This window comes from Anguilla anguilla, chromosome 9 (genome assembly GCF_013347855.1).
Source record: "Anguilla anguilla isolate fAngAng1 chromosome 9, fAngAng1.pri, whole genome shotgun sequence".
In the NCBI taxonomy this organism is placed as follows: domain Eukaryota; kingdom Metazoa; phylum Chordata; class Actinopteri; order Anguilliformes; family Anguillidae; genus Anguilla; species Anguilla anguilla.
This window is the reverse complement of record NC_049209.1, coordinates 13425584-13452151: the sequence shown is the minus strand read 5'-3', so window position 1 is coordinate 13452151 and position 26568 is coordinate 13425584. Positions and strand designations below refer to the sequence as shown.

Here is a 26568-nt window from a genome sequence, read left to right as displayed (position 1 = left end):
CAATATTGTTTATTCACATTTTATTTCGTTCACGAACTATTTCTCATTTGTTTCGAACTAGGACTGAAACTCAGCTTGCTAAAATCAATGTACATATTAGACTCAGTTTTTTACAAATACATATATGGGCTTCTGTGTAGAATGTATATGTCTTTTCAATAATCAACTAACACATGCCCACTTGGATAACACTCACGTTCAGTTTGATGCAACTCTCAAGTTTTCCAATCCACCGCCTCATTTTTCAACGCACATTTTGAGGTCTGACACATGAAAGAATGACTCATGGATTATGAAAGTTCTCTATTGTACAGTTTTGCACATTTTACATATCCAGGCATGCTGTACAACAGTCACAAAAGAACCGTGTTTACTGTTTTCTTTGTACGAAGAACTTCTACAAAGAACCAAAGGCTGTTATACATAGCCATCAGTCCTGGGTAGCTATGTTGTCACATACGTTTGTCTTCGATGGTGGTTGCGTTCCTGCTCAGCAAACATAAGTCTAATTAAATTGTCATGCTTGAAAAGGACAGATTAGAATTTTCTTTGAGGAAATTTCTCTCATTTTTCTTAGTGCATCAATGTTCTTTCATTACGTTCACCTGGGATACATTTTACAGATATAGGCAGACCACAAGAATATATTGTAATTTCAGGTTGTAATTTGAACTAGATATATAACCCTAATGTTGCTCATTCATACCGTAATAGTATTTTCTCGATGTACCTTTGCATTAAATTCAGGGTAATACATGGGATAGCGTGTTAAAGCTGAATGCAAGAATAATCACTTTCTTCGAATGATGTTGCTGCATTTTCGCTATTATGTTTGCATAATACAGTAGTCTTATACTTTTTGATACTCTTCCATTAATGAATATGGCATTATTTGTCGTATTTATTTGAATCGTGCTGTATATTGTCATAACAGTAGGCCTATAGTGCTGTCCCTTTAACACAAGGCTTTTAATACTAGGCGTGTTTCCTGCTCCCATTGATCAGTAATGAAGGAGCCGGGCACTCTCAGCGCACAGAGAGCAAAATACTCCGCGCAGTTTGTCGCAATTTCACAGAACTGGTATCCTCGTCTGCTTCACCTCCGCAATTGCAGATCGAACGCCACTGTGTCAGAAATGCGAACAAAGAAAGAAAATAGTGTGGGCAAATAGGAAAAGGAACATCAATCAGGGACGCTAGATTACAGATAGTTTCAATAACCCGAATGTACATCTGTCAAGATTCATATGCTGATGAGCATATGCAGATATATGGATTTCTTTCTAAGGGATCGTGAGGATTTCTTAAGCATCTGGATAAAAAGCGAACAGGACACTTTATTCAATGGTCGATTGAAAAGCAGTGCGTCGGTATACTCTGGACGTAAAATGAAGATTTGGACAGAGGACAGAAATTCTATCGAATCGCGCTGAAAAGGGGAAACTTGCCTTGGTAGAAATGTGGCTATAGCAAGTGTTGTGATACATTGTATCAACATAAGGAGATTTATTGGAGTCGTTTTCTGGGAAACCAACGCATGACAGCAGAACGATATAATAATCATTATCATACACTAACGAGTTTCCTTCTTCGTTAAATATCGTGCATGAATTGTTATTGATAGACTAGGCTACATGTTTACATTCTAGCCTATAGGTGCAGCATCGATGTTGTAAATATTGGTAGACTACAATGTCACGTGAAATTGACTGAATAGTAATGCATATTTCTAGAATCTCACAGAAACCATGCTATCTGTACTGATTGTGGCAGCGCTGTCATTCAAGTGTAATTTAACACTTGGTAGGAGGCGAAACCACGTTCTCTGACTCGCAACATAAATATTGTGAACATCTGAATCGTAACAAAAGACGCGTGTTTCTTCCAGTTTTTGTTTAACGAATTTTTAAGTTTGATTGGACTACGAAAAACGCTAAGAATGTCGACAGTAATGGTGGCAAAGAAGGTAAAACGAAAATGGGAAAATCTCCCAGGCAAGAACACTTTCTGCTGCGATGGACGTGTGATGATGGCAAGACAGAAAGGCGTCTTCTATCTGACCTTATTTTTAATCGTCGGGACCTGCGCTCTGTTTTTTGCATTCGAGTAAGTACGCCCATCTTTCAAAATTGCATGATGGAAAGGTGATTGTTAATTTAACCAAATGTGTTGGAAATAACTAACACATTTAGGGCGTAACCTCAAAACAATCCTTTCTGAAATCGGCAATACGTTTCTAACGTCTTTCTTTCCTGCAACGCAGGAAGATCCTCTTTTCTTAAAATGGTGTGCTTGTCTGAAAGTCAGTAGCCTATATTTAATTGGACGTAAAGAGATGATAGGGGATATTCATCCAAATTCACAAGCAGACCCCTAATTTCTAATACATATTCAGGATAGGGTCCACATGTCTTCTAAAGAAATGATAGCATAATATGTGTCTATGGGTCAAAGTGCGGAGATGGTTGTAGTAGGCTTTGGCTTTGGAACTAAAATATGTGTATAGAGATTCAAACCCCTGTTTTACATTCCCTTAAATTAAGTAATTAAAATCATATTTCTGTGGACCTTCTTAACAGATGCTTCTTCTGAAGTGCTTGATTTTAAATGTCCACTTAGTACCAGTGTTTAATGGACGATGTCTGATTTTCTGTGATACTGGTGGCGAATTACAGCTGATCAGTGGTGTGATTGCAATCCTCAGATAAATTTCAGTCCCTCTCATTGGCAGATAGTGTGAAGTGAAGGGTGACTTGGGGAGGCCAAGGCTGCCAGGGCTAAAGACAGCACAACCTACACCACACTGTCTCAGCAGAAAAACATGCTGTAGATATGGTTAATGAATAATTACACAGTAAAGGTTTTAGTGTTAATTCAACTGACTGATGAGATCAAGAGTAAACTGTCCTTTATCAGAGCTGATTTAACATAATATGTTTAGCTGTGCCATTAAAAACTGAAATTTTGATTGGGTAAGTATTCAACTTCTTTAAATAACTGAAAAATTCTGACGAGCCAGGAATTTTCTGGTCACTCCACAAATGAAGTTTTTACAACAACAAAAAGAAGGAAACCTTTACTGGAAAAAGCCCACCTCTATTCTTCTTATCTTCTAATCATGTTATGGAGTTTACTGCAAAGCATTTAAAGGATGAATTGTGATTAGATAGGGCAAATGCAAAGTGTTACAATCGGTACAGATGCAGCACTGTGGCAGGCCAGATTGGTTGGGTGAAATGTAACTCTTTTAAAGTTTCCATTGGCCACACTACAGTTCCCCTGACCAGTGTTCTTTGACCAGCTGCTCATTTGGAAGGGCGATACAGGCGGTGCCCAGGTTGTACAGTACACCAAGCCCCTTTTTAATGGCTGACTTGATAAATATTCAGTGCTATGGACTTTATTTAATCCTTATTCTGGGCAGTACCCTACCTTATCCCTTGGCCGTTTTGAATGCGTCTTGCTATGCATGGTTGAATTTTTGTTTGAAATTCACTAGTGGACAGAGGGACCTTAGGCATACAGATGTATTTGTTTTTTCTGAAATCATACGAACTGCCATTCAGTCATTTGTGTGACCAGTAATATTTTGCACCTCAATTATTTTACTTTTGACATAACAATTTGGTTGACTATTTAGCCAATCAAAACAAATGTAATGACAACATCTAGTGTGCAGCACCTTAATTGTGACATCACAACTAGTCACTGTGACATCACAAAATTCCCCTCTATTATCAGCCCCTCTCTCCTTATGGAAATAATGGGAAGTCACTTGTTCAGACAGGAAACTGACAGGAAGTGACTATAAATGAAACAGGCTCCAATTACATAAATGAAATAGGAATCCTTGCTGTGCCAGAGATGTCATTATTTCTTATAACCATGAAAGATCCCCTGAAGGATGATGGAAACCAACCTCTATATGTTTCATTTCCATAAAGAATTAAAGCTGGTGATTCTCATTTAAGTGGACTGAGGTTTTGCGTGTGGTACATTGCTATTTCCCTTGTTGAATTTTTCTGTTGTGATTGATTTAATTAGGCCTCAAACCACAAGGCACTGTACCAGCAGTGGCCGTGGCTCAATCCCCTGTGAGATACATTTTTAGGCCTTGATTTGGTGCCCCCGGGGGGTGTAATTGACTTGTACAGCATTGGTGTGACTCCAGTAGGCTGGTGAGCAGTCCAGCAGTCCTGCATTCTCGCCACTAGATCCATTAGTTCTATTTCCTGTTTGTTTGTAACCGGCATACTGATCCAAGACAGATCTCTGTGGTAGAGAAGAGATGGCCATCCACTGCCGGGCGGAAACAGTTGCAATCTTTTCCATGAAAGCCCAAGCTTTGGACAACAGCCCAGCAGAGGCTAATAGCAGAGGGTCATAAGCGCTACTTTCATGTTACAGTGATCCATAATTATCCCTCATGGGGGAGCTGTATTTGCGTAGAAATTGAACTGAGCAAAAGGCATAATTAAAAAATTTCCCATTATAGAGCCATTAGATATGTTTCTGATTATATTTTTCAATGGTGCAATGACTATGGCCAGAGGAAGGATATAAAAGGCTGCTGTAGGGAGCCACATCTGAAGACTCATATCTGTTCCTTTAAATCAAAAGGCTGAAACAGGGCAAGCTTTCAGATGGATTGTGATGAAGTTCTCATCAGAAGAAAAAAAACCACACACACACACACACACACGCATTATTCAATCAGTGAAGGCCTGGTATTGAATTCAGAGAGCATCATCTGAATGTTGGAAGTATGCAAACAAAATATCACTGATGTGTGTATTACCACAAAGGAAGACACTTCGATGTAGTGAGGGGTATAAACACCTAATTTCACATCATGCAATAATGCTTATTGGAAATTAAAAATTCAAAAAGGAATTGGTCTTTGTAGTATCTGTATGCCAAGCTTATCTCTGGCTTGGATTTGTTAGAGGAAGGAACTGCATCTGGTTATTTAGATAAGGTTATTGACCATCCCCTCCCCCCTTTTTGACAACATTGATCCGGAAACCAAGGAAAGAGCTGGGGATTACGTGATACTGCAGACAAGAGGTGTTGAAGCTATGTGGAAAAACTGGTATTGACAGGTTTAGGTAAGCACAGGGGGACTTTTGGAGAACTCCAATATCTGTTTATGGCTCCAGTATTTCTACTTCATACTGATTGTTCAGATTCTTATATAACACTATAGTACCAACAGATATAGCCTCTTGAACAATGAATGCAGTCTGCTAGGAATGTCAGATAAGGCAGTCGGGCTCCAACAAGGTATAGCTAATTGGGTTTATAAGCATCAGTGTGAAATTATATGCAAATACCAATTTATGCTGTCTCTTATTTACATTAGCCATGAAATTGCGACTGGCAAGCACTCTTCAAGGTAGCAGAACAGAAGAAAAAAGGAATGTGGGGATTTCTGCTGGTTTAGCTTGTGTAACACGAGAGCAGGAGGTGGGAGAACAGAAAGACACTGTCCCTCATTCCAGCTGAGCAAGGTCCACAAATAATGGGTTGTGCATTGTTCATATTTATTTATTTGGCAAGTTATCCTATCCAGGTTAGCTTTCAGAGCATATAAGTTACTTCGCAAAATAAAAATCTCCAATAAGCAGGGATCAGCAACATATCCATACACAGACACCAGGGTCCGTGCTAAAACATTTGATGTCCTATCAGTGTAAAAATTGTGTACTTGACTGCTATAGGTCATATTTCTTTCAGAAGATTATGGCAGATGGGAGTGGTATGAAAACAGCCATAGTCTGCAAAGGGAAGTCTTCAGAAGCCTGACCAATATTGGGGGCTCATTCTACACACTGCTTTGTATTTCAGCCAAAACCTCATAGGCAGAATGGAAAACTGGAAGTCATTGTTTTCCATAAGGGGAAACAGTATTCCATGAGATGAGCGCTACCATTTCCTGTGCGCAGCATTTGTGACGTGAGAAACAAACATGAGGTTGGAGCTTGTCAGGTCCTCTGATTGTGATGGGAGGCCTTTGCTTGGTGCTGCCCAGAAATTCATAAACATGGGAAAACAAGCAAATGTTCGTTTGGCAATTTATGGCTGAATATATTTATTTTGTTGGCTGTTGGATATAGTCTCCTGGTTAGCCTGAAATACCATTGGTTTTGACATTTCTTATATTTGGAGCAACTATCCCAGTAGGTATGACTTGAAAAACTGGAGCTAAGTCCCTTCTGTCCGACCTACAGTGGTGACATTGAGAGGAAACAGTGTTTATGCCACTGCACAGGGGGCACCAGGGTGATGGTCTGGCAATGTGTGGGAACAATAGACACTCACTTACCTTATTCTGGGCAGGAAAGAAAACAAGCAGTGTATCTATTTTAATGCTAAAGTAAACATATCTGAAGGATGCGTTGCTAGCATTAGCGGTGTCGATACTTGTCACTCCATTGAACAATAATTAAACCATAATATACCATTCAGTTTGGCTGAATAGGGGTTAGTAATTATGGAACATCTACAAAAATATTATAGCCACAGTAATGGATGGAATGGTAAATGGACTGCATTTATATAGTGCTTTTATCCAAAGCGCTTTACAATTGATGCCTCTCATTCACACACAAAATGGTGAAGGCTGCCATGCAAGGTACCAGTCAACTCATTGGGAGCAATTAGGGGTTAGGTGTCTTGCTTAGGGACACTTCAACACACCCAGGGCGGGGGATCGAACCAGCAACCCTCTGACTGCCAGTCAACCGCTCTTATCTCCTGAGCTATGACAGTGTTTTGAAAGCCCAGCACGAGCTGCAAATATTCATTGAACTCTGTGCCCCAATTCTTTGACTCAGAAAAAAGTAAGGAGTAACAGACTGGAGTGCTGCAGCTGGGCTTTAACACATCTACGTCAGTCCATTTCCTTATGCTTGCTGGATGGGAGGCCTAAATGAAAAGAGAGTTGTTACTTCACTACATTATATTCTACCAATCACCAAGACAGATGTTTAATTGGAAAATGCTGAATGTTGATTCAGTGTCTGCCCATGAGACTGGTCATAATTAAATAACTGAACTCAGATGTTTATTTCATAAATTTAACAGTGTTGCCATTTATCAGTAGAGGATGTATGAGCCCAGACGGTGCCAGTATGGACTAAACATCATCTATCAATATTTGGAGGCTCTTAGCATGATATTCATTGCAATACTTTTTCATTTCTTGAAATTATGCATACTATCTTATGCACACAGACATTGGGTTGACACAGACATAAAAAATTAGCAGATAAGGTAACAGTCTTTATTGAGCAGTTAAGGGAACAGGAAATGTGTTGCATCACACCTACAGTATATCTTAAAGAACAGCCTAATTAAGCAGTACTGTACTGACAGATAGGATTTGCACCTAGGCAACAGTGCTGGCTGGGCCTCCAGGGCTCAGATCATCACCATCGAGTTCGAGGACTGGGAAGGGATGACTCAGGGAGCCAGTGGCTAGGAAATGTAGCTAGTTTGAAGCTCTTCATTTTTTGGGGATTTGAGGTCTCTCAGAATCGAAAAGGACAGAAGCACCACGGACGACAGTGAGGCTGGCTGCAAAGCACTAGACGGATGCCCTTCCCTCGCACCTCATCTTCTGGCTGAATGGTGGAGATGGAAAGCAGCATTTTTTTCACACCTCTTTATTTGAGTCCAAATTAATTGTGCATAAATGCAGAGTATTAAATAGTTTTCAGCGGTGAACCCCAGGGTGGATTAAACCGTGACATTACCTTTGGAGTGGCAGTCTGCGTGTGTGTTCGGGGGGGAGGGGGAGGAGGGTAGAGGCGGGAGTTGAGGGGTGTAGACCATTCCAAGTCAGAGCCTCTCAGTTGAATGGTTTTGTTATGATCAACACCCCATCAACAGCTCAAGCTGCCGAAATGCAGAAGTCACGCCTCTGCAGCGGGCGTGATCGACTTTTGATGGGGTCCCAGGGAAAGATGGGAGCTCTTAAAGCCCGGTCATTCCTTCATTCGCCCTTGTTCAAGGGGCCATTGTTGAGAAAAGGAAAACAGATGTGGGATGCTTCAGAGAGAGAGTGCCTCTGTGCTTGAAGTGCTGACAGCAGCGGTTGATGTGTTTGTCCCATGGAGAGGTTTGCTGCAGACATCTGTGCTGCATTCACAATTCCTTAAGCCCCTCGTGTTTATTTCCTGCTTTCTAGTGAATTCCATATTTTTAACAGTGTAATTGAGAAACTCTTTGCCATGCTCTATTAATTTACCTGGAATTCGGGAAGGACGCTACTGTTTTCTTTAACAAATTGTGACAGATGCAAAAGAAAGGCCATACTGTTGAGCTCTATGATTCATTTTGAGGGTGTGACACAGCCTGGAATTGTACATCATGTAAATTAATTGTTGCTACGAAAGGACTGGTTTCACCATGGTGTATTGATAATGGGGTAAAACATTAACCGGGCTTACCTTTGAGTGTATTATATTTATCCATATCCAAAATTGCTTCCCTGACAACACCACATAGCAAAAATGTAGTTTTTCAGATAAAGAACTTGTCCAGGTGAACAAAATAAACACTGGAAACCCATAAGAACGTCAACCGCTCATATACCCATTTCCATCTGTTGCTGTCTGCAAGAAGGCCATAGTGTACCCAGCCAGCACAGCTGCACTGATTAAGAGAAAACCCTGGAGAGAATCAAGGCTTTTCAGGCCTGTATTAGAACCGTTTTTATTAGCATTTATCTCTCAGGAGGGCAGCATGTTTTAATATCCCAGTAGGGGCCGGCTGTGCGTAGTGAGAGAATTATGTGAGGGGAGAAGGAGAGGAACTGTAAGTGAGGAATCTCTCTGTGGTTGGTCACTGCATTTGCCTGCATGGTTTCTTTAGACTTCCCCTCTCCTTGGCGAAGAGAGGGGAAGTGCAAATTGAAACTTAAATTTTTTTTTTTTAACCTCTGCCACTGACTATAAGAACAGTTGAGGTTATGTATTTCTCTTTTGTCTGTCTGTCTGTCTACAGCAGACATGTCCAATCTTATCCTAAAAGGGCCAGTGTGGGTGCAGGCTTATGTTTTAGCCCAGCACCAAGACACCTGGTTCTACTTATAAAGGTCTTGGTTGAAGACCACGATTAGTTAAGTAGTTAAATCAGATGTTGTTCAGGGCTAAAACAAACTCCTGCGCCCACACCAGCCCTTTTTGGATAAGATTGGACACCCCTGGACAATAGGTTAAGTGAAAAGTGCAGGATTGACATTGAATCGTTCTTTAAAGTTGTTGTCTCGGACGTAAGTGTCTTTAGCCTGCTATGAAGGTTAATCCTTGCACACTGTTCACCTTTTGCTTGCTTGAAGTTATTGCAAGGTTGCATTGCTTGATGCACTGTTTTCTGTTGAATGCACAGTGGCATTTTCTCTGGGGACTGCCAGGCCCCTGAGGGAATAGTGTGCTGTATGTGAAGTTGCCAGGCTGGTTTAATCCTGCTGTACTGTATGTGTGGAAGACGCTTGTAAAACCAACTGCTCGTTTACCAATTAATCATTAGTCCTGCACTGATACCACTCCAAATATGAAAAGTAATAATCACGGAGCCAGTTTAATTATTCACACTCCCAATTATAGTGCACTTGAAAGCTGAGGAGGAATATTTGAAATTTAAATCAAAAGCCTTTGGGTCGCTAAATTAATTGGGAGCAGGAAGCAGGTATTCATGCGGTCTTATGCCACAGAGGAAACTGGGACATTTTTTTAAGTCACACACACCGCACACTGTACCATACATTTTTAACAAGATGTCAATGAGTGAAGTTAACAGGAAATAATACCCAGAGGATTTGGCATTCGGGCTATGAACCTCGACTTGGAAACAGATAAGGAGTCTGCTGTGTGACCGTGATAGATTGCAGTTTTAATCCGAGCCTTCCTCATGGAATGAAACGGAAATTGCACTTCAAATTCGGATCCGCTGTCCTGCGCCTCCTTCTGACTGACAGCTGTGGCACCAGAGTTTCTCCTTACTTGTGAAACCAAACTAATCCTGATCCATCGGGAAGCCTGCCGTTTTGATGCCTGTGGATGATAAAGTGCACCTCTGTTTGCTGGTCATCAGCGTTTAAGATAGTAATGGCTGACAGTTTGTGGTATCATTCAGAGGCCCTGCTCATAGAACATGCAGACTGACTGACTCTCCTCCATCACAGTAGGGTAAAGGGTCGAACAAACCTGGAACATTCTTTGCAGTTCTGAGCGCTCGTATCAGCTGGATTCATGCCAGTGCTGTGATCACCCGACTTGTTGGTCTGGCAGTGAAGCCGGAGTGCAGGTATGTTGACTTACCTGTATGGTTCGTACGCTATGCCTGGAGGGGCACAGTCTTTGCCTATGTGTTGACTCCAAGAAGGTACCACCCGTGTCCCTGCAGGGTGGATTTTATCCCTGTGTCCTGTAGCTTTGACCCTGAGATTTTGTCATTGGACCGATGTGAAAAAATAGTATTTTGAAATATACTGTTACATACTTTAGTGTACATAATTATACTGAGGTATGCTAAAGCATATTCGTTTTTTTCACATGTGGAAAAAAATCAACAAATTGTTGTATGCGGAAACAGCCTCGGATAAAAGATTTCACATGCTGAACTATCGCTCCTGTTTCATTTTCCTGTTCCTTGTCTGTTAGTGTTGTGTATGCGGTAACTGAGGGAGGGATCGAGAGGTACTATTAATGAATAAAACGGGCCCTCTGTTGACACTCTTGTTTTTGTTTGCCTCTATTCAGCAAACTCGTGTTGCCAGCGTCAGGTCACGTAACTGCTTCTGTGTGTAAGGCTTGATAAGAGAAGGTTCACACCCTGTAGTACGCTCTGTAAATGGACTGCATGTTTACCGTTTCTGTGCATAGTCTTCAGTTATATTAAATTTTATTTACATATTTGTGTTTCTTTTTTACAGAGACACTGTCAAAAAGATGCTTTTTGACAGTGATACAGGAAAATAGTGTAGGGGATGTACTTCTATTATTTACACCTCTAATGTAGGATATATGGTTATACCATACTTCAAAAAATGGTGGCATAATTGAGGGATAATAAATCCGTCTCATTACGAAAATGTAATAGCTATAAATTGTAAATTTCTATTAATAATGCTTTTATTAAAATTGCACATAATAGTTAATCTTAAAATCATAACACAGTACTATATATTCAGGTAATACCAAATTAATATAAATGATTCAGATTCAGAGGTAAAGGCATGTTGGAAGTTCTTTTGATTAGCAGTGGGTGACTTAATTCAACACAAGAGTAATATTAATACAGACAATCATGTAAAACATAATAAATTTTATTGAACAAAAATTAATGAAAAGGGCAAAGCATAATTCACTGCTATAATGTACGATAAACTGAGTGTGTTAACACTGGGCGTGCATGCGCACAAGCAACTAAGGAGTCTTGTATGTTCTACTCCTGTGCGTGGGGTTGTGCAACATGGTGTGCGCACTGCAGACATGGGTTCCAGGAGAACAAAGAAGTTTAATTGGAGGGAGATTTGAAACTAGCTGGAGCTAGTGATAATGGCGTGTGATGTGTGCCAAACAGATGAAAGATCGGTGTGTTAATACCAATCGCAAGATCGCATGCAAGCTTTTGTGTGTGTAATGTATGTTAAAACTAAGACAGCTCGGTGGATGACTTAGAGGCAAGCAAATGAAAATGGTAAAACACCGAACATTTACAGTAACCATTCAACACATTAACCATTTACACAGTTATGCTTATTCAGTCAGAAAAGTTGCGAAAATTAAGCTATATGTCCAATGTTACAGCTTTACTTGAGTTCGCTGAATTGGTTCAGTTGTTGGAATGCATTCTGGTTTTCAGGGTGAAATCTGTAGGAGTTGTTGTGGGAAAAGGGGAAGCGCTTGCCCTTTCATCCACTTCCAAGGCACACAGCCTGATCCTAGTCACAGGTCACTTGCCTCGTGGGACTTACGGAAGTTGCTCTGCAGAGTTCGTTGTTGGATATGTGGCTCCCTTTGTGGTAATTCTTGGACCACCGCTAATCGCGTAACCTCTTGGCGCCTCATATGTGTTCGGTGATCTTGCGTTGTTTGATTGAGCAGGCCTTGCGAGCTCTTCGCAGCGTGCGTGTTGCATGCGAGAGGCACGCGAGTGGAGCAAGCGAGTCATGAAAGTGGCAAGTTGAGAGAGAGAGGAGAGTGTTGTTGCCCCTTTTATAGTTTTATTGCCAGCTATGCATTTCCGTCACACAGTATTGAATTTTCCATATACAAGAACTGGAGACAGCTTCCGCTTACCGGTTCCATGGATTCCTGTGTGAGCTGCTCATTGCCGCATAGTTGAAAGCGTAATTGCGTATAAAGCCGGGAGCTGTCAGTCCAGGGGGCCTCAGACTGGGGGGGTTCCCTTGAGATGGTGGGAACCCCTCTGGAATGACGTGTGCCTGGGGGAACCCCCTGGAAAGTGATATCAGAGGAGGGAGTCACAGACTTGCATATTCATTACAAATTACTGGCCGGCTACATACCAGTCGGGTCCACAAACCGGACATGCGAAAATCATTTTAAAATCATTTTAGACATCTTGAAACCTCATTGGTCATTGTTAAATAAGATAAAGTGAATTTAGAATTTAAATTTAATGTCCAACTACTGTAAGTTAACATTTAAAATTCAATAGGTGTAATTTAATAATTATTACCATTGATGACACATTTCCATGATTAAGCCACCTTTTTGTGTTTGTATGCTGGACTTGCATTTGCACCGAGGTGCTAATTTTTGTATGAATTGCTATGCTGGAAATTTCATCTGGGACAGTGTCTTACGTCACTTGAAATGTGGTTGAATGTATGGAATTGTAATTCTGTTGTCTCTACAACAGGAAAGTTTGAAAATTGGGAAAGGATTGTTTTCCTACCAGTAAAACACTAGTAGAAGTCTCCATTGATTGCAGTCCTGTCCTGTTCACTCCACACTGTGATTGCACGTGGCCCTTGCCAGACTGCTGATGCATACAGGATTTTAGGATTTGCCACCCTCAGAGCTAAGTGCTCTCAGACTGCAGCAGTCATTCACTGTCTTTATGCTAATGCTAATGGGTTGCAGCATCTTTTCTCTTGAGGGCCCAGTAAATGTTGTCCCTGGCTGTAATTTATTTATTGGCACGGCCAATGGGTGGCCAGGGCCACAGGCAGAAACTACTGCTAAATTGGTACAGCTGCAGCTCATTGCAACTGATCTGAAGGTCACTTGCAAGGATACATTGACATTTTAATTCCTTGTGAAGTCTTTAGGCCCCATGGTTTGCGAGTGTGTGTTTGTGCTTGCATGAGTGTGGCTGTTTTCAATCAAGCTGTGTAAGCTTTAATGGACTGATTTGCTGAAACCATGTATTATCCCTCAATTATTTAGGTTTAAAATTAGATTGGTTCCCAGTTGGATTGTAACAAATCCTTATTTTGAAATCAGTCAAAAAATCTGATTTTTTTTTTTGGAGAATAATTAATCTCTATTTTGGCTGGTACCATTTTCAGCTAACCCATTTATAACACTGAATAGCAAATGCAACCCATAGCTACGCCATTCATTTTTCAATTTTAGTTGTACCTTTTGTCCCTTACAGGTGCCCATACCTGGCTGTCAACCTGTCCCCCGCCATCCCTGCAGTTGGAGCCGTGCTCTTCCTGTTTGTGGTGGCTATGTTGTTCAGGACCAGCTTCAGTGATCCTGGCGTGCTGCCTCGTGCTCTGCCAGAAGAGGCCACCTTCATTGAGATGGAGATTGGTGAGTTCTTCTTCAGGCAAGGGGGTAATGGTGAAGGGGGCATTTAAGTGTATGTGATGCTTCATTAGCTGTCGCACAAGTGCCAAGTGAAGTGAAAGGTAAATTTAGAGACACGACTACTACTCAGATCCGTGTCTCCAGTGGTGCGGTTATCATGCAGCTGTCCTTACTTATTTATGTTTATGTTTATCAAGTTTGTCCGAAGCTCTCATCCATATACTCAAGCTCATCTGCCCAAACTCCAGCACCCCCCCCCCCCCTCCCCATTTCAACAGCTGCTCCGGTTGGCACTCTTTTGTGACCTGTTTATTGCACATAAGTTAAACTTAGTCAAACCCTCTCTCCACCATACACCCCCCCACCCCCCACCCCCCCCCTTCGCCTCATGCTGTAGAGTTGGGAGAGGAGAGTCCCCCCCGTGAGGAATTATAATTGTGGCTAAATATCCTTCCCTGTTTTCCATTGCGTTGTTTTGTGACAGCGTATTTTTCCTGGCTGGCTAATCATTGCTTCTGACTGGATAGAGTAGCTCTTCCTTAGCTGTGTGTAATGGGACTGATGGTGTTTCACCTCAGTAGTTTCACCCTTTGCTGCTTTTTCTGTGGAGAAAACGACCACAGTGTTCTCTGCAGACAAGCGCTCATTGACCGTGGGCCCCTCCGCCCCCCCCCCCCGCCCCCCCATCCCCCTGTCTGTGGCTGAGATTTACGGTGCCCTCCAGGCGTCCTCTCCTTTGCTCATTATGGACGAGGGGCAGGCGGATCGAAGTGGTCAGAGCCCCACCAAAGACTAGGGAGGCGGCTCGTCTTTAGAAAGTCTGCTGCGGGAGGATCGCTGTGAATTCAAGCTTTATCACCATCAGTCCTGACGCAACCCTCAAAGGTCCTTTTGTATATTTAAAAAATAAATATTGGGCGCAAAAATCAATGTTGATGAATATTGTGTTTTGAAAATTTGAAGAGGCTTTTAAAAGTGTTGTAGGGCCTAGGACTAGGGTGTAGCTGTTTTCTTTCCTTTGCTTACTTGAGTGTGTGTGTTTATATGGGGGGGGGGGGGGTGTTCTCTTGTTCCTTGCCTCCTCCTTCCCCAGAGAGCCATGTTTTTGTCTTCTCAGCAGATGAAGTCACTAACAACCCGGAAGAGAGAAACTCTGGAACACATAAATACCGAACATCACCTTTTGGGAATAGCTTCATAGATTTACAAATGTCAATACTGATCAGACTAATACAGTTTGCTTGCTACTTACTGTTTTTTTCAAGTTTTTCGAGTCTGCAACTGTATAAAAATATATATTTGTATGTAAGTATTTAAATCTCTGTTTGGATTGCGGGCTACATTCTAAGATGGCTGATCATTTGTTGTTTGAATCCCATCTAATTATTTTCTAACTTTCAGGCTAGGACTCATAGCATTATGCAGATCTGTGTGAAGATGCAGATATTTTTTTGTGATCAAAGACACTTGTATTATGTCAAAAAATGTAAATACTTAAAAATAATTTTCTACCGGCTCTCAGGGGGATATAGCAGATCGAATAATGGCATTTGAAAATGGTTATATTAATGGTCAGATACATTTATTAAACTGAAAGCCCTCTTGTACAGTGCTAAAAAAACGTGATTTTATTTGATAGTGTGGTAGAAGAGGAGGAACTTACAACAGTCTTGTTTTTGGATGCATGCATAAACATTTATGGGATTATTACTCCATAAATGAATAAGGCTATTCATTTTCCATGTCCATCCAATTAAATACTGTAATTCTACATGCACCATTTAGATTAACATCTTCTCAAACAAACATATTTAACCATGGTTTATTTTGAACTGTTTGATGAGAGTGCTGGCTGGTGCTACTGTACATCTCTCATTTAATGAACTTCTGGCTCATTTTTGTAAATAAGTAGGAATCTGAGGAATCCAGGAATCACCAGTCTGTGAATTAGCGGCTGGCTTCTATAAGAATGAGCTGTATTTCACCTCACTCTCTGATGTGATGCCTGTAAGCAAATGAAGACTGAGCTGTACTGTAAACTGTCTGAAAAACAAAGCATCTAGAATTCAACACGTGACACAGGCCTGGATAGATATATCAAGCACAAATGGTCTTAAACAGGCCCCCTTGGTCAGTCCAGTGGAGCATTTTCCCTGCGTCAGTCTTCACCGGGTGCATCAATATGTTTTACCACAAGGGAGATGGGGAGCCAGAATGTATGAGTGTGGCAAATTGCCTCCTGACCCAGGGGCGTTTTGGTGATGAAGCCCCAGTTGTGTGATCAAATCACGTCAGCCTGTTAGCGCCATGGTCAGGGAGGAATACTAATGAGGTGGAATATTCCAGGAATAGGTAATGAAGACCAGACAAACAGCAGGCTGTCTGAGGGCAATCACTGTCACTAGTTTGTAATTAAGACATACAACTTTTATATCATTAAAGCCGGTGATAATACATCCTTTAAATGCATGATCCCTAATAATAGTACACGCAGATACACTAAGATGTTTAGCTATTGAATCCTTCCTATTCGCAGATATCTCGTGTATCACATCACACACAAATTCTGTGGCATTGTATTGATTGCATTGGCATTTTCATTATTAATAACCGCAACTGCTGGACAAAACAACCGAGTTAACTTCCACTGCAACAATTTTACGTCATCTACCCAAAGTGCATTGCGCGTCTACCATAATGGCGATCTCCATTGGTCAAAATTTCTATTAAAGGCTTCGGTTTTTTCAATAACTGAAATCTTTTTTTGTGGTTTTTACAACATATTTCCACAGTTGAGGGCATTTACAACATTTTAAGCCCTACAAGTCTTAGCATTCGGGGTTCCCTTTAAGGGGTATGGACTGCCATAGAGATTCCCTATTTTCAGGGTAGCTTTGAATGAGCTGTTAAAAAATATTTTCAAACACACTGGTTAATAGATAGGCGTTAATATCTGAGAGAGATCCTCCTTTTAGAAGCTAATGCCTTCAGGGTGGCCTTCAGGGTGGTGGTGCTGCAAACACTTCAGGTAAAGGTGGCCCAGAAAACCATGATGAGTCTTTGCAGAGCCTCTGTTCTTCACACTGCGGGAAATGGGCTTAATTTCTCTCCTGATCAGTTGTCATGGTGACTAATGTTGTGTTGAAAGTCCATCTGATTTATGAATGTTTAATTTGCATCACACAGTCTGCTCTCATTGTATATACTGTACAAGCTAAACCTTTCGAGAGTCACAGTACATGTCATGGTTCTCTGTTTTCAAGTCGAAGTTGGAAAATAAATGCTTATGAAGATTGTTCTTGGGGTGTAGAACATTTTGAAGCCCATCCAAGTGAATTATACAACTGCTGTCCAGTCCCCTGTGACACAGCATACTGTGACATTGTTGACCAATCATGATGTCACAAGCACATGCATTATTACATCATTATGAAAATCAATGGAATCTTCTCTCACTATCTTTGTTCCATGTCTAATTTTTCCTTGACAGTAGCTTTTTTTGCATGGACTGGATAACTGCAGCCTCCTGCTGATGACATCCTTTAAGGTGGAGAAGTGCCCATCCTCTCCCATACTTGCTCAACATGCCCCTCCCCCTTTTTTCTGTGTCTTACAGAGGCGGCTAATGGGAACGTCCCGCCAGGGCAGCGCCCCCCTCCCCGCATCAGGAACGTTCAGATCAACAACCAGATCGTGAAGCTCAAGTACTGCTACACCTGCAAGATCTTTCGCCCTCCTCGAGCGTCCCACTGCAGCATCTGTGACAACTGCGTGGGTGAGTGACACGCGGAGACAGCCCCCCCTCATCTCTTCATCCCTCCATCCTGTGGGATTACAGCTTTTCCATTTGCCTGATGAGGAATGCATGTTCTTTTCTGCTTTGGAAAGTATGAGCTATCCCAAAATAGTTGGACCAAACTTTGAAGACTATTGAATTTATGTGCAGCCAGGTCATTAACAGGTGGAAGAAATGTGACTTGGAAGGCAAGAGCCATGCTGTCAAGATTTCATTGAGTAGCAAATTAGTTTGAATGGGGGTGACTGCAAATAGACTGCAACCCCCCCATCCCCCCACTCCCTGTGGCCAGAGCCAATATTTTGCTGACTCTGCAGTTTCTGTGTCTGCATCCGGCCTGGTTTCGGTGCACATCCTGTCCCTCTGCACCGAGGACAGCTGTCCCGCCTGCACAGCTGCAGACTGTCTGTATCACAGCTCAGCATGACTCAGCAGAGAAGGCACAATCTGTCTGTACTTCTCTACTGCAGTTCTGTTGACAAAGATGGAGCAGGAAGTTTAAAAATGGGAACTTCAGCTTGTTTTATAGAACTGTTACTGAATGTTATTGCTTTTGGAAATGACCCTTCATGTCTTCCTGTATCATATATAGTAAGCTCCAAAAGTTTGGGAAAATACATCTTTTTGTTTTTTAAATTTTGTTTGGTACTCCACAATATATTTGACAAGTTATCATTTGATCTGCATGAATGCAATTGAACATGCTTTTCATATACTGATGTGAGAACTTGGCTGCAGTACAGGCCTGACAGATCATCATCAGTGAGGATACTCTCCATCTGGTGATGTCTATGGGTCACAGACTTCAATCAGTCTTTGCATGCTAAAGCATATGCGACTCTAGCACTAAATACTTTCATTCATTTTTACTACTTTCATTTAGATAACATTAATAGTGTCCCCAACATTGTGGTGCCCTGAAATAGGTGGGGACATGTATAAAAAGTGTGGAAATTTCTATACGGAAATGTATATTGAAGGTGTATGTCCTTAAATAAAAGCTGAGAATGTGTTTATCCATGTGAGTTGTTTGATTATAAATCAAAAATTCTGGAGTACAGAGCCAAATGAAGAGCAAATATGTCTTTATCCCAAACATAGTGGAGCTCACTGTGTTAAACAATTGTTGACTGGTGCCTTTATTTTCCTTCTACAGGCTTGCATTAATGAGTGTTTACATGGAAAATGCCTTGCAGGAAAGAGCATGAGTCAGTATTCATACACACATTTCCTCATGCAAATTATGTTGTGAAATTCAGTCCATTGTTGGCATCAGGGCGGCGTGGTTTAGTTCCATGGAGGAGGACATGAAGCAGAAAAGAGTATGTTTAAAATGAGACTTCAGCTCTAGGAATCTCCTGCTACTGGTGTTTGATGAGAATTACCCAGCTGTTCCTCATAAAGGCTGGGAATAATACATAATAAAGAGAATAGTCTCTCTAATCTCTCTTTCTCTCTGTCTGTCTCTCTCTGTCTCCCTCTCCCTCCCCCCAACAGAGCGCTTTGATCACCACTGTCCCTGGGTAGGGAACTGCGTGGGCAAGAGAAACTACCGCTACTTCTACCTGTTCACCTTGTCGCTTTCGCTGCTCACCATCTTCATCTTCGCCTTCGACATTGTCCACATGGTGATGCGTGAGTGTCCCAAGGGAGAAGGGCAGGTTGCGATGGAACATTGGGTGGAGGTGGGGGGGGGGGGCATGTGTGTATGGCCTGGACTGTATTGATTCAAGAGGAGAGAGTCACTGGCAGTTGCCATGGTGCAGTTTAAGGAAATGGAACGCGTGGAAATTGGCACGAGCTCACCCAGGAGCTCGTGGCGTCTCTCGGTAATCGTAAAAGTGATGCGACGTCCCTTTCATCTTCCCCATTCTTGACAGCGAGAGAAGAGAGCGTAGATAAAAAGCAGCTCATTTGCCATGCAGAGCATAGGAGGAGCGTATTTTTAGTGTGCTTAATTAGCTCTGGGCCTGCCATCTTAATTTAGAGTGGGATGATCCCTGCATTCCATCACCGAGTCCCATCATTGGAAGACCCACATATGAAACCATGTGCTTGTGTGTGTGTGTGTGTGTGTGTCGTGCATGTGTGTGTGTGTGTGTGTGTGTGTGCTTGTATGTGTGTGTGCGCGTGTATGCGTGTACGTGCATCCGTGTGTGTTCCTCTGTGTGTGTGCGTGCGTGTGTTTTCTGTGTGTGTATATCTTACACTGACAATATATCTCCTCTTGCCTTCCTCTCAGGTTCTGTGGACTCTGGTTTTGTGGGTGCACTTAAGCAGACTCCTGGAACATATCCTTTCAGGTGCACATCTAATGGGGAATTCCTAAAAGCTGTGTGTGTGTGTGTGTGTGTGTGTGTGTGTGTGTGTTTGTGCTGTGTAAGGACTTTTGTGGAAAGCCCATGACACATGATATGCATAAAGGCATATGTGCTTAATGCTCACAGATGTATGTAGCTGCTGTAACTCGAAATTGTTTCCATATATGCAATTAAATATTAATCTGAAGATTAGATCTTCTGATGAGACCAGAGTTCAGGCCGTAGTAATGCTGTAAGGGCCTGGGGAGGATTCTGCGTCTGTGTGTCTGTTCCTGCTCCAGCTGTTCCCTTAACCCATTGCTACGGTGGTGGAGGTGGTGGTCTGTTTCTTCACCTTATGGTCTGTGGTAGGACTGACTGGATTCCACACCTACCTGATCTCCCTCAACCAAACCACCAATGAAGACGTGAGTGCTTTTTCTGTTTACCTCATTCTTAAAGCCTGTAATTTTCAACATTACACTTTGCATACATTATTTGTGTGTGAGAGAAAATGATCTGTGAGTGGATTTCCCAGCATGGCATTGCCCAGTGGAAAATTACCCGGAAACTCGTGTGTTTTACTACATGTGAAGGACGGTGAATTTCCACGGCAGCGGGTACTGCGTTCCCAGACACTGTCCTCTTAGACTTGAGCACAGTGCGCTAGTGCTTCCACCCTCTCCCCCCCTCCCAGTACGTAATTCATGCCCTATTTCAGTTGAAGCTCCTAGGTCCCTCTCTGTGGTAATGAGGCATGAGCTCGACATGCAGTGAATATTTGTCTGGGACTGGCTTGTCGTATCCGTCTCGGATTGCTCCAATAATAGGCGCATCGATACCAGCCGGGTTCACGTGGCAGCCAAATGCGTCCGCGTACGGGGGCGTAAGGGCACCTTCGCGCTCGCGGCGGAAACGCAGTGGACGTGCGGCTTCCTGGCTTCCCACGTCGCTGCTGTTTGGCAGCCGGCTACCTGGACACTGTAAATCTTTGATGCGCCATTGAAGCCACAATGAGGGCTGAAGGAAGGGACACAGCAGCGCTGGAGCCATTTGGTCCAGGCCAGTTGCCAGCCAACGTTGCTTTGTCGGCGGTGGACGTGAATAAGTCACCGTGTTTTACTTGCCTTTCTGAAACCAATGTTTTTCTGTGAGAAAGTAAAACCTCAAGAAAGTACTAGGTTGGTCTCTTCCTCTTTACTTAGGTATTTTCTTTGACTTCGGTATGTGCTTGGCATGGTCCTCTAAACACTATTTCAGATACTTTTAGAATAAAATATCCTCAGAACAGCTGCCATTAATTTAAATTGTGGGTACACTTGCAAGTCAACTCTAAGGTAGAACTACTATATTTATAGCCTCAAGTGCATGCAGGTGTATTTATTTTTTACATCCACATCCTGTTGGTTCATTGGCACAAGATATAAGAGCAAGGCAATACTCTGAACAAAGGCAGTGATTCATTCTATTCAGTAGCGCGGCTAACTAACCCCAGAAAATTGTCTGGGGAAAAGTCACAGGCTGAGTGCTTGAGTAGGCTGGATTTTCTGGCCTGAAGCTGACCTGCTTTGTCCCATGGCACTGGGGCCGGTTTTGTCACGCAGATCAAAGGTTCATGGTCAGGCAAAAATCGAGTCCAGAACCCCTACAGTCACAGGAACTTCATGAAGAACTGTTGCGAGGTGTTGTGTGGACCTGTGCACCCCAGGTAGGACCACAGTTTTGTCCCTCCATTTCTCTCCAGTTTTCTCTGTTCCCCCTCTCCCTACCTTTCTTCTGTCCCTACCAGTCTCCATAACTTCCTTTCTCTTTATTTCTATCCTCCTTGTTTGCGTCTTCTCCCCAGCCTTTTCTCTTTCTGTCTCAATGCTTCCCTCTTTTTTATTTCCTTCCCTGCCTCCTTCCCTCCCTCTCTCCCTCCCTTGACTCCATCCTCTCTCTTGCATTTTCTCTTTCTGTCTCCTTCCTTCCCTGTCTCCATTCTTTCTATCCCCATCTCTATCTTTTTTTCTCATTTCAATTTCTTACCATTGTCTCCATCCCTCCATTCCTATTTTGCCTCAGCTCCCATCTCCTTCACTTCTTGGCTAATTCTAATTCTGTCTCCACTCTGTCTCCATCCTTCCTTCTCTCTCATTCTCTCTGTCCTTCATCTGTCTAAATCCCCCCCTTTCTCTCTGTCCCCCTCTGGCTTCCTCCTGTCTGTAGCCCTTCCTCTCCCCTCTCTCTCTCTGCTCTTTCTCTCTCTCCCCCTCCCCTGTTCCCTGACCATAATGATTTTGTAGTGGTGGTTAACTGCCTCTCTGCTTTTCCCAGTGTTCTGGACAGAAGAGGCCTGATGCTTGAGGGGTTGCCCGGCTCAACCAATCCCACGGCTGCTCTAACACACGTCAGCAAAAGCAAAAACCCTGAGGCACAGCCCACAGTAAGCCTGGTCACACTTTTCATTCACAGCTCATCAGATCGTGCCGACAAACATGTTGGAGGTGGCCAAAGAATGCTCTAAGTGAGAATGCAATGGTCCAAGACTGGTAGCCTAGCCAAAAACCTACTGTAAGCAGGTATTTATGGCCCACTAATGTGGGAACTTAGGACTGTTTGATTCATGAGTGTGTTCAGTTCACACTCATTTTTCATCTCTTTTTGACCTTGGGTATTTTTAGAAGGAGGTGAGGGAAGGAAATGGCAAGAGAACAGCACTTTCTCATGTGACTCCAATCTAGTTTACCAACCTGACAAACTTTTACAGATACACTGGTCATGTGGACAAAGTGTAAATAATTTATTTTTCACTAAAAGTGTATTGTGCGTAGACTCTACTGATGCTCTAAAGACCTTTATGGGAAGATAGTGTTTTGCTATCAATGTGATTTTCAGGCAAATCAGGAAGTAACACTGTCACTAAATTAGCATTATAAGATCTGGGCATTGTATGCTTTCATGTCATATTTATTTCAGTTATGCTGTTTAATGGTGTCAAATATTCACTTTAAATTCGCTTCTGATTGTCAGGCCACTAAATAACTACACTTAAATTAAGTGTAAAATGCCTTGTTAGTTACATTTTGATTGCACGGGGTTTTTAAAATATGTGTCTGTGCACAAAATATGTGCTTCCTACTATATTTTGAGTCTGCACACTTATTTGTCACTTGGCAGAAAACCAAAGCAGAGCACGGTCCTGATGATGATGTCAAGCCTGACGTCAGCACTTCGACTACGGACATATCCGGCCTCGAGAAGAGCCCTTCCTCCTCTGAGATGTTACCCTCTCCCCAGGACCTGCCTCCTGAGCCACCGAGAGACAACACAGACTGTGCTCCAGACAAAGAGGACACCTACTAGCAGGATCGGGAAGGGGAGTCCCTCTACAGCATTGCTTGGGATCCCAGGAAAGCCACTGTATGAAACTACTGAGGATGCTCTGTTTTGCAGTATTAGGCCTGTGGTGGTGGTGGTGGGGGGCACTTTCCCATCTTTTGCCAGAACTGACTGAGGAACATGACACTACAGAAAACCGGCCTGTTTTTGGAGGGACATTCTAATGCCATTTTTCATTGAGACATGGTTGGTTCTTTATACCCAAACTTTGCATGGGACACTTTCTAGGAACGGGGGACTGAGAAATCTTAAAATGCGATCCAGTTACCTAGGAGTCCATTGTTTACCGCTACGTGGGGCTTGTATTGATTGTTAGGTATTTTTCTTTTTTTTGTATTTCAATGACCTCTAAATGTTAATGGCCAGTGTAAACCTACCCCATACCCCATTTGACACTGACAATATTCTTCCTGGTCTTATGTATCTCTACTAAATAGCGATATGAAAAACTTTTTAGCTTCTGCAGTACCAAGCAGCGCCTATGCAATTAATCGTAAGAATGGCACAACAGATTGTGTGACTGTTTGGCAGGATGGAGCTTTGGTGGTTTGGCTGTGGCCTAACATCAGCTTGCAAAAAATATATGCTCACATCTGTTACTTTTTGGTAAAACGATGATGACTATTCAGTCCAAGAAATAGACCTGCGATGTGTTGGATCACAGTAGGAGTGTTATCACCATTGAATGATGTCATTGTTTTCCTATCCCCAATAATGTGACATCATGAGCAGAACTGGCACTGAAACCCCTTAAACATGCTGCACTTTGAGCTCAGTCAGGCATTGGCTGAGTTCATGTTCTATTTATGCTATTTATGGACATGGTCCCTTTTTGGTCACTTTTGAGTCACAAGAGAGCCAAAATGGTGTTTTGAGATCCAGATTTCAGCCTCAAGTCTTGAATCACCTGTCCCTCTTCCACTGAGGACAGTTTCTGTCCCAAGCCTGTCTGGGCCACATGTGAAGGGAATGGTCATATTTGCTGCAGGCAGTCAGAAACTGTGCCTTATCTCAGAACTGCTCTTTCCAAGCAGTTGAGACCATCTGCAAAGCGACCAATCGGCTTCACTTATGGTGGTTGTAAAACATTCCTGAGAGAAAATATAATGCTGTGTATGTGTGGAGTATTAAGTGAGAAATGTGACCTTTTATAAATGAAGAAATGACATAGAGGAGCAAAAAATGAGAAAAGCCATTATTTGTAAAGGCCAGTGTCTCAATAGGTGTGGGATGAATATACAGAAGAATAGAAGGGGAAAAAATGCTTAGCTGCACACAGTCTCTGTGTTGCAACATTCTTGTTTACTTTTTGCCATGACCTTACAGCCTCCAATTTCAGCAAAATTATTTGATGGCTCATTCCAGAACTTTACTTAAGCATTCCCCTGTTGTCTTCTTGTCCCTGCCTCTTTTATGTGCTTGAGGCAGAGGGCTTTTTGCATTTCTGCAGCAATTTGTTTCTTTTCTTCAGGAGAAAGGTATTGGTAGCTGAAGGTTACCTCGCCCATATAAAAACTATTTATGAGTTTGTTGCATCACACTAGAAAAATACAATAATTGGGCCTCATTCACAAAACATTCCTCCGAAGAGATTTGGTCATCAACTGTGCTTACAAACCTTTTCATGAACATTTCGAAATTCATAATTTTTTCTTATCTGAATTTGTCCTTTGGTACAATCAAAATCTATGTGTGTTTGGAAACATGCTTAAAAGCATATATGCAGTAGATGTTTATACTTAGAATGATTTAATATTTGTGTAGACAAAATGTTTATTAATACAAGTATATTATATTAATATTGTAATATATTAATATAAAATGGGCTATTGAGTTAACAAATTTACTAGCCTTTCTCTGTAACCTCATAATTTTTTATTTAGTTTTCAGTTTTGATTTCAGTTTCACTGAAGTTTTAGTTTGTTTTAAGAGCTGTTCAGTTTTACATTTTTTATTTCAGTTATCGTTCTTATTTGTGTTTCAGTTTATGATTATGTTTTTTCCCGCCTAGTTTTCGTTTTAGTGATAATAATGATAGTTATTATAATGGTTTAATAACGTTCTTAAAGTTTATGAACAAATGGCAATTCATCCTCTGATATACCTGCGATATGCACAAAATCAAAGGTCTGTCCCTGAAATCGCACATTGGTTTTTCCATAGGATATTTTAAAAACAAAAGCAAGAAGAAAAGTTTTGTTAATGAGGCCCATTGAAAAAAGGGGGTGTTATACTCATGACTTTTTGCTTGTATCTGTTAATTTCACACTAAACTGAGCACTGGATTGTTGATACCTCTTGCCAGTTGCATTTGGTGCAAATTTAAATTCAGGAGACATTCAGCAATGAGAAAGGCAATTTGGTGGAATAAGAATTTTGATGGATACTGCAATTTGCAGCATTTCTGTCCCACACAGACGAATATATGTGGTGAAATGAAGCTTATGAAAAAAACAATTTATCTCAAAGTGGTATTCAGCTTGGAATTTACTCTTAATGTTGTATGTTCAATAAAAAGGAACAATTTTTAGAATTTCTTGTGTGACTGACAAACGGTTCTACAGAATTTGCTACATGGCTATGCCAAGTTTACTACAAGAGTGTTGTAAATTTACATGATTGTCGAACCCAATTCACGCTTAGCTCCTGTTTACCAGTGTAAGGAGTGCTTTGAATATAAAAGGTATATTCCATAAGAATGGATACTGAGCAGACTGGCTGCAGACACATAATCTGTACTCAGCCTGCAGCTGGGAGTAAAACACACAGGGATCCATTCCTTCAGTTTCAGATCATTTAGCCTACTTCCCTGTTCTCTTCTCACTCTTAAAGCACTCCTTGCCTATAAATATGGCCACAATTAAAATCAGATAATGAGATTTCCTACCGAAGACTCTTTAAATTTTGTCAACCACATAAAAGTACAGTAAGTCAGGAGTTAGTAGTGGCAATGCTGTGCACCACAGCCCTCTCAGTAATTTGGAAGCCAGTCTCCAGAGCTCAGTTTCATTAAAGTCAGGAATAGAGAAATTAAAATGTTAATTGCAGACTTGAAAGAAATTAGCAGCATTACAAATAGCTACTTGCAGCTCCCTTTGTTGTTACGCAAGTGGGTCAACCTGCTAGTGGTCAAAATCAGATTTTTTAACTTACAACAAGTCAATGCAAAACAGCAAAGGGGTGTGTTGTTTGTGGCATCAAAGCCAGACGAATGAGCTGGAGATATCAAAGTGTGGTATATGAATTGCAGTGTATTATATTGCAGGTATCGTTGATGGCATTTGATAGGTGTTCACTT

The 26568-nt window shown here is 41.8% G+C and overlaps 1 protein-coding gene across 1 annotated transcript; it reads left to right on the top strand.

The window, feature by feature from the left end:
* Nucleotides 1–1005: 1005 nt before the first annotated feature.
* Nucleotides 1006–25029, top strand: LOC118236634 (palmitoyltransferase ZDHHC9-like). Its single transcript, XM_035435158.1, has 9 exons — nt 1006–2106; nt 13636–13796; nt 17410–17568; nt 19087–19224; nt 19832–19880; nt 20215–20317; nt 21494–21597; nt 22206–22314; nt 23049–25029. Exons 1-9 carry the CDS (start codon nt 1940–1942, stop codon nt 23232–23234), a joined length of 1176 nt encoding a protein of 391 aa, XP_035291049.1. The 5' UTR covers nt 1006–1939; the 3' UTR covers nt 23235–25029.
* Nucleotides 25030–26568: the final 1539 nt, after the last annotated feature.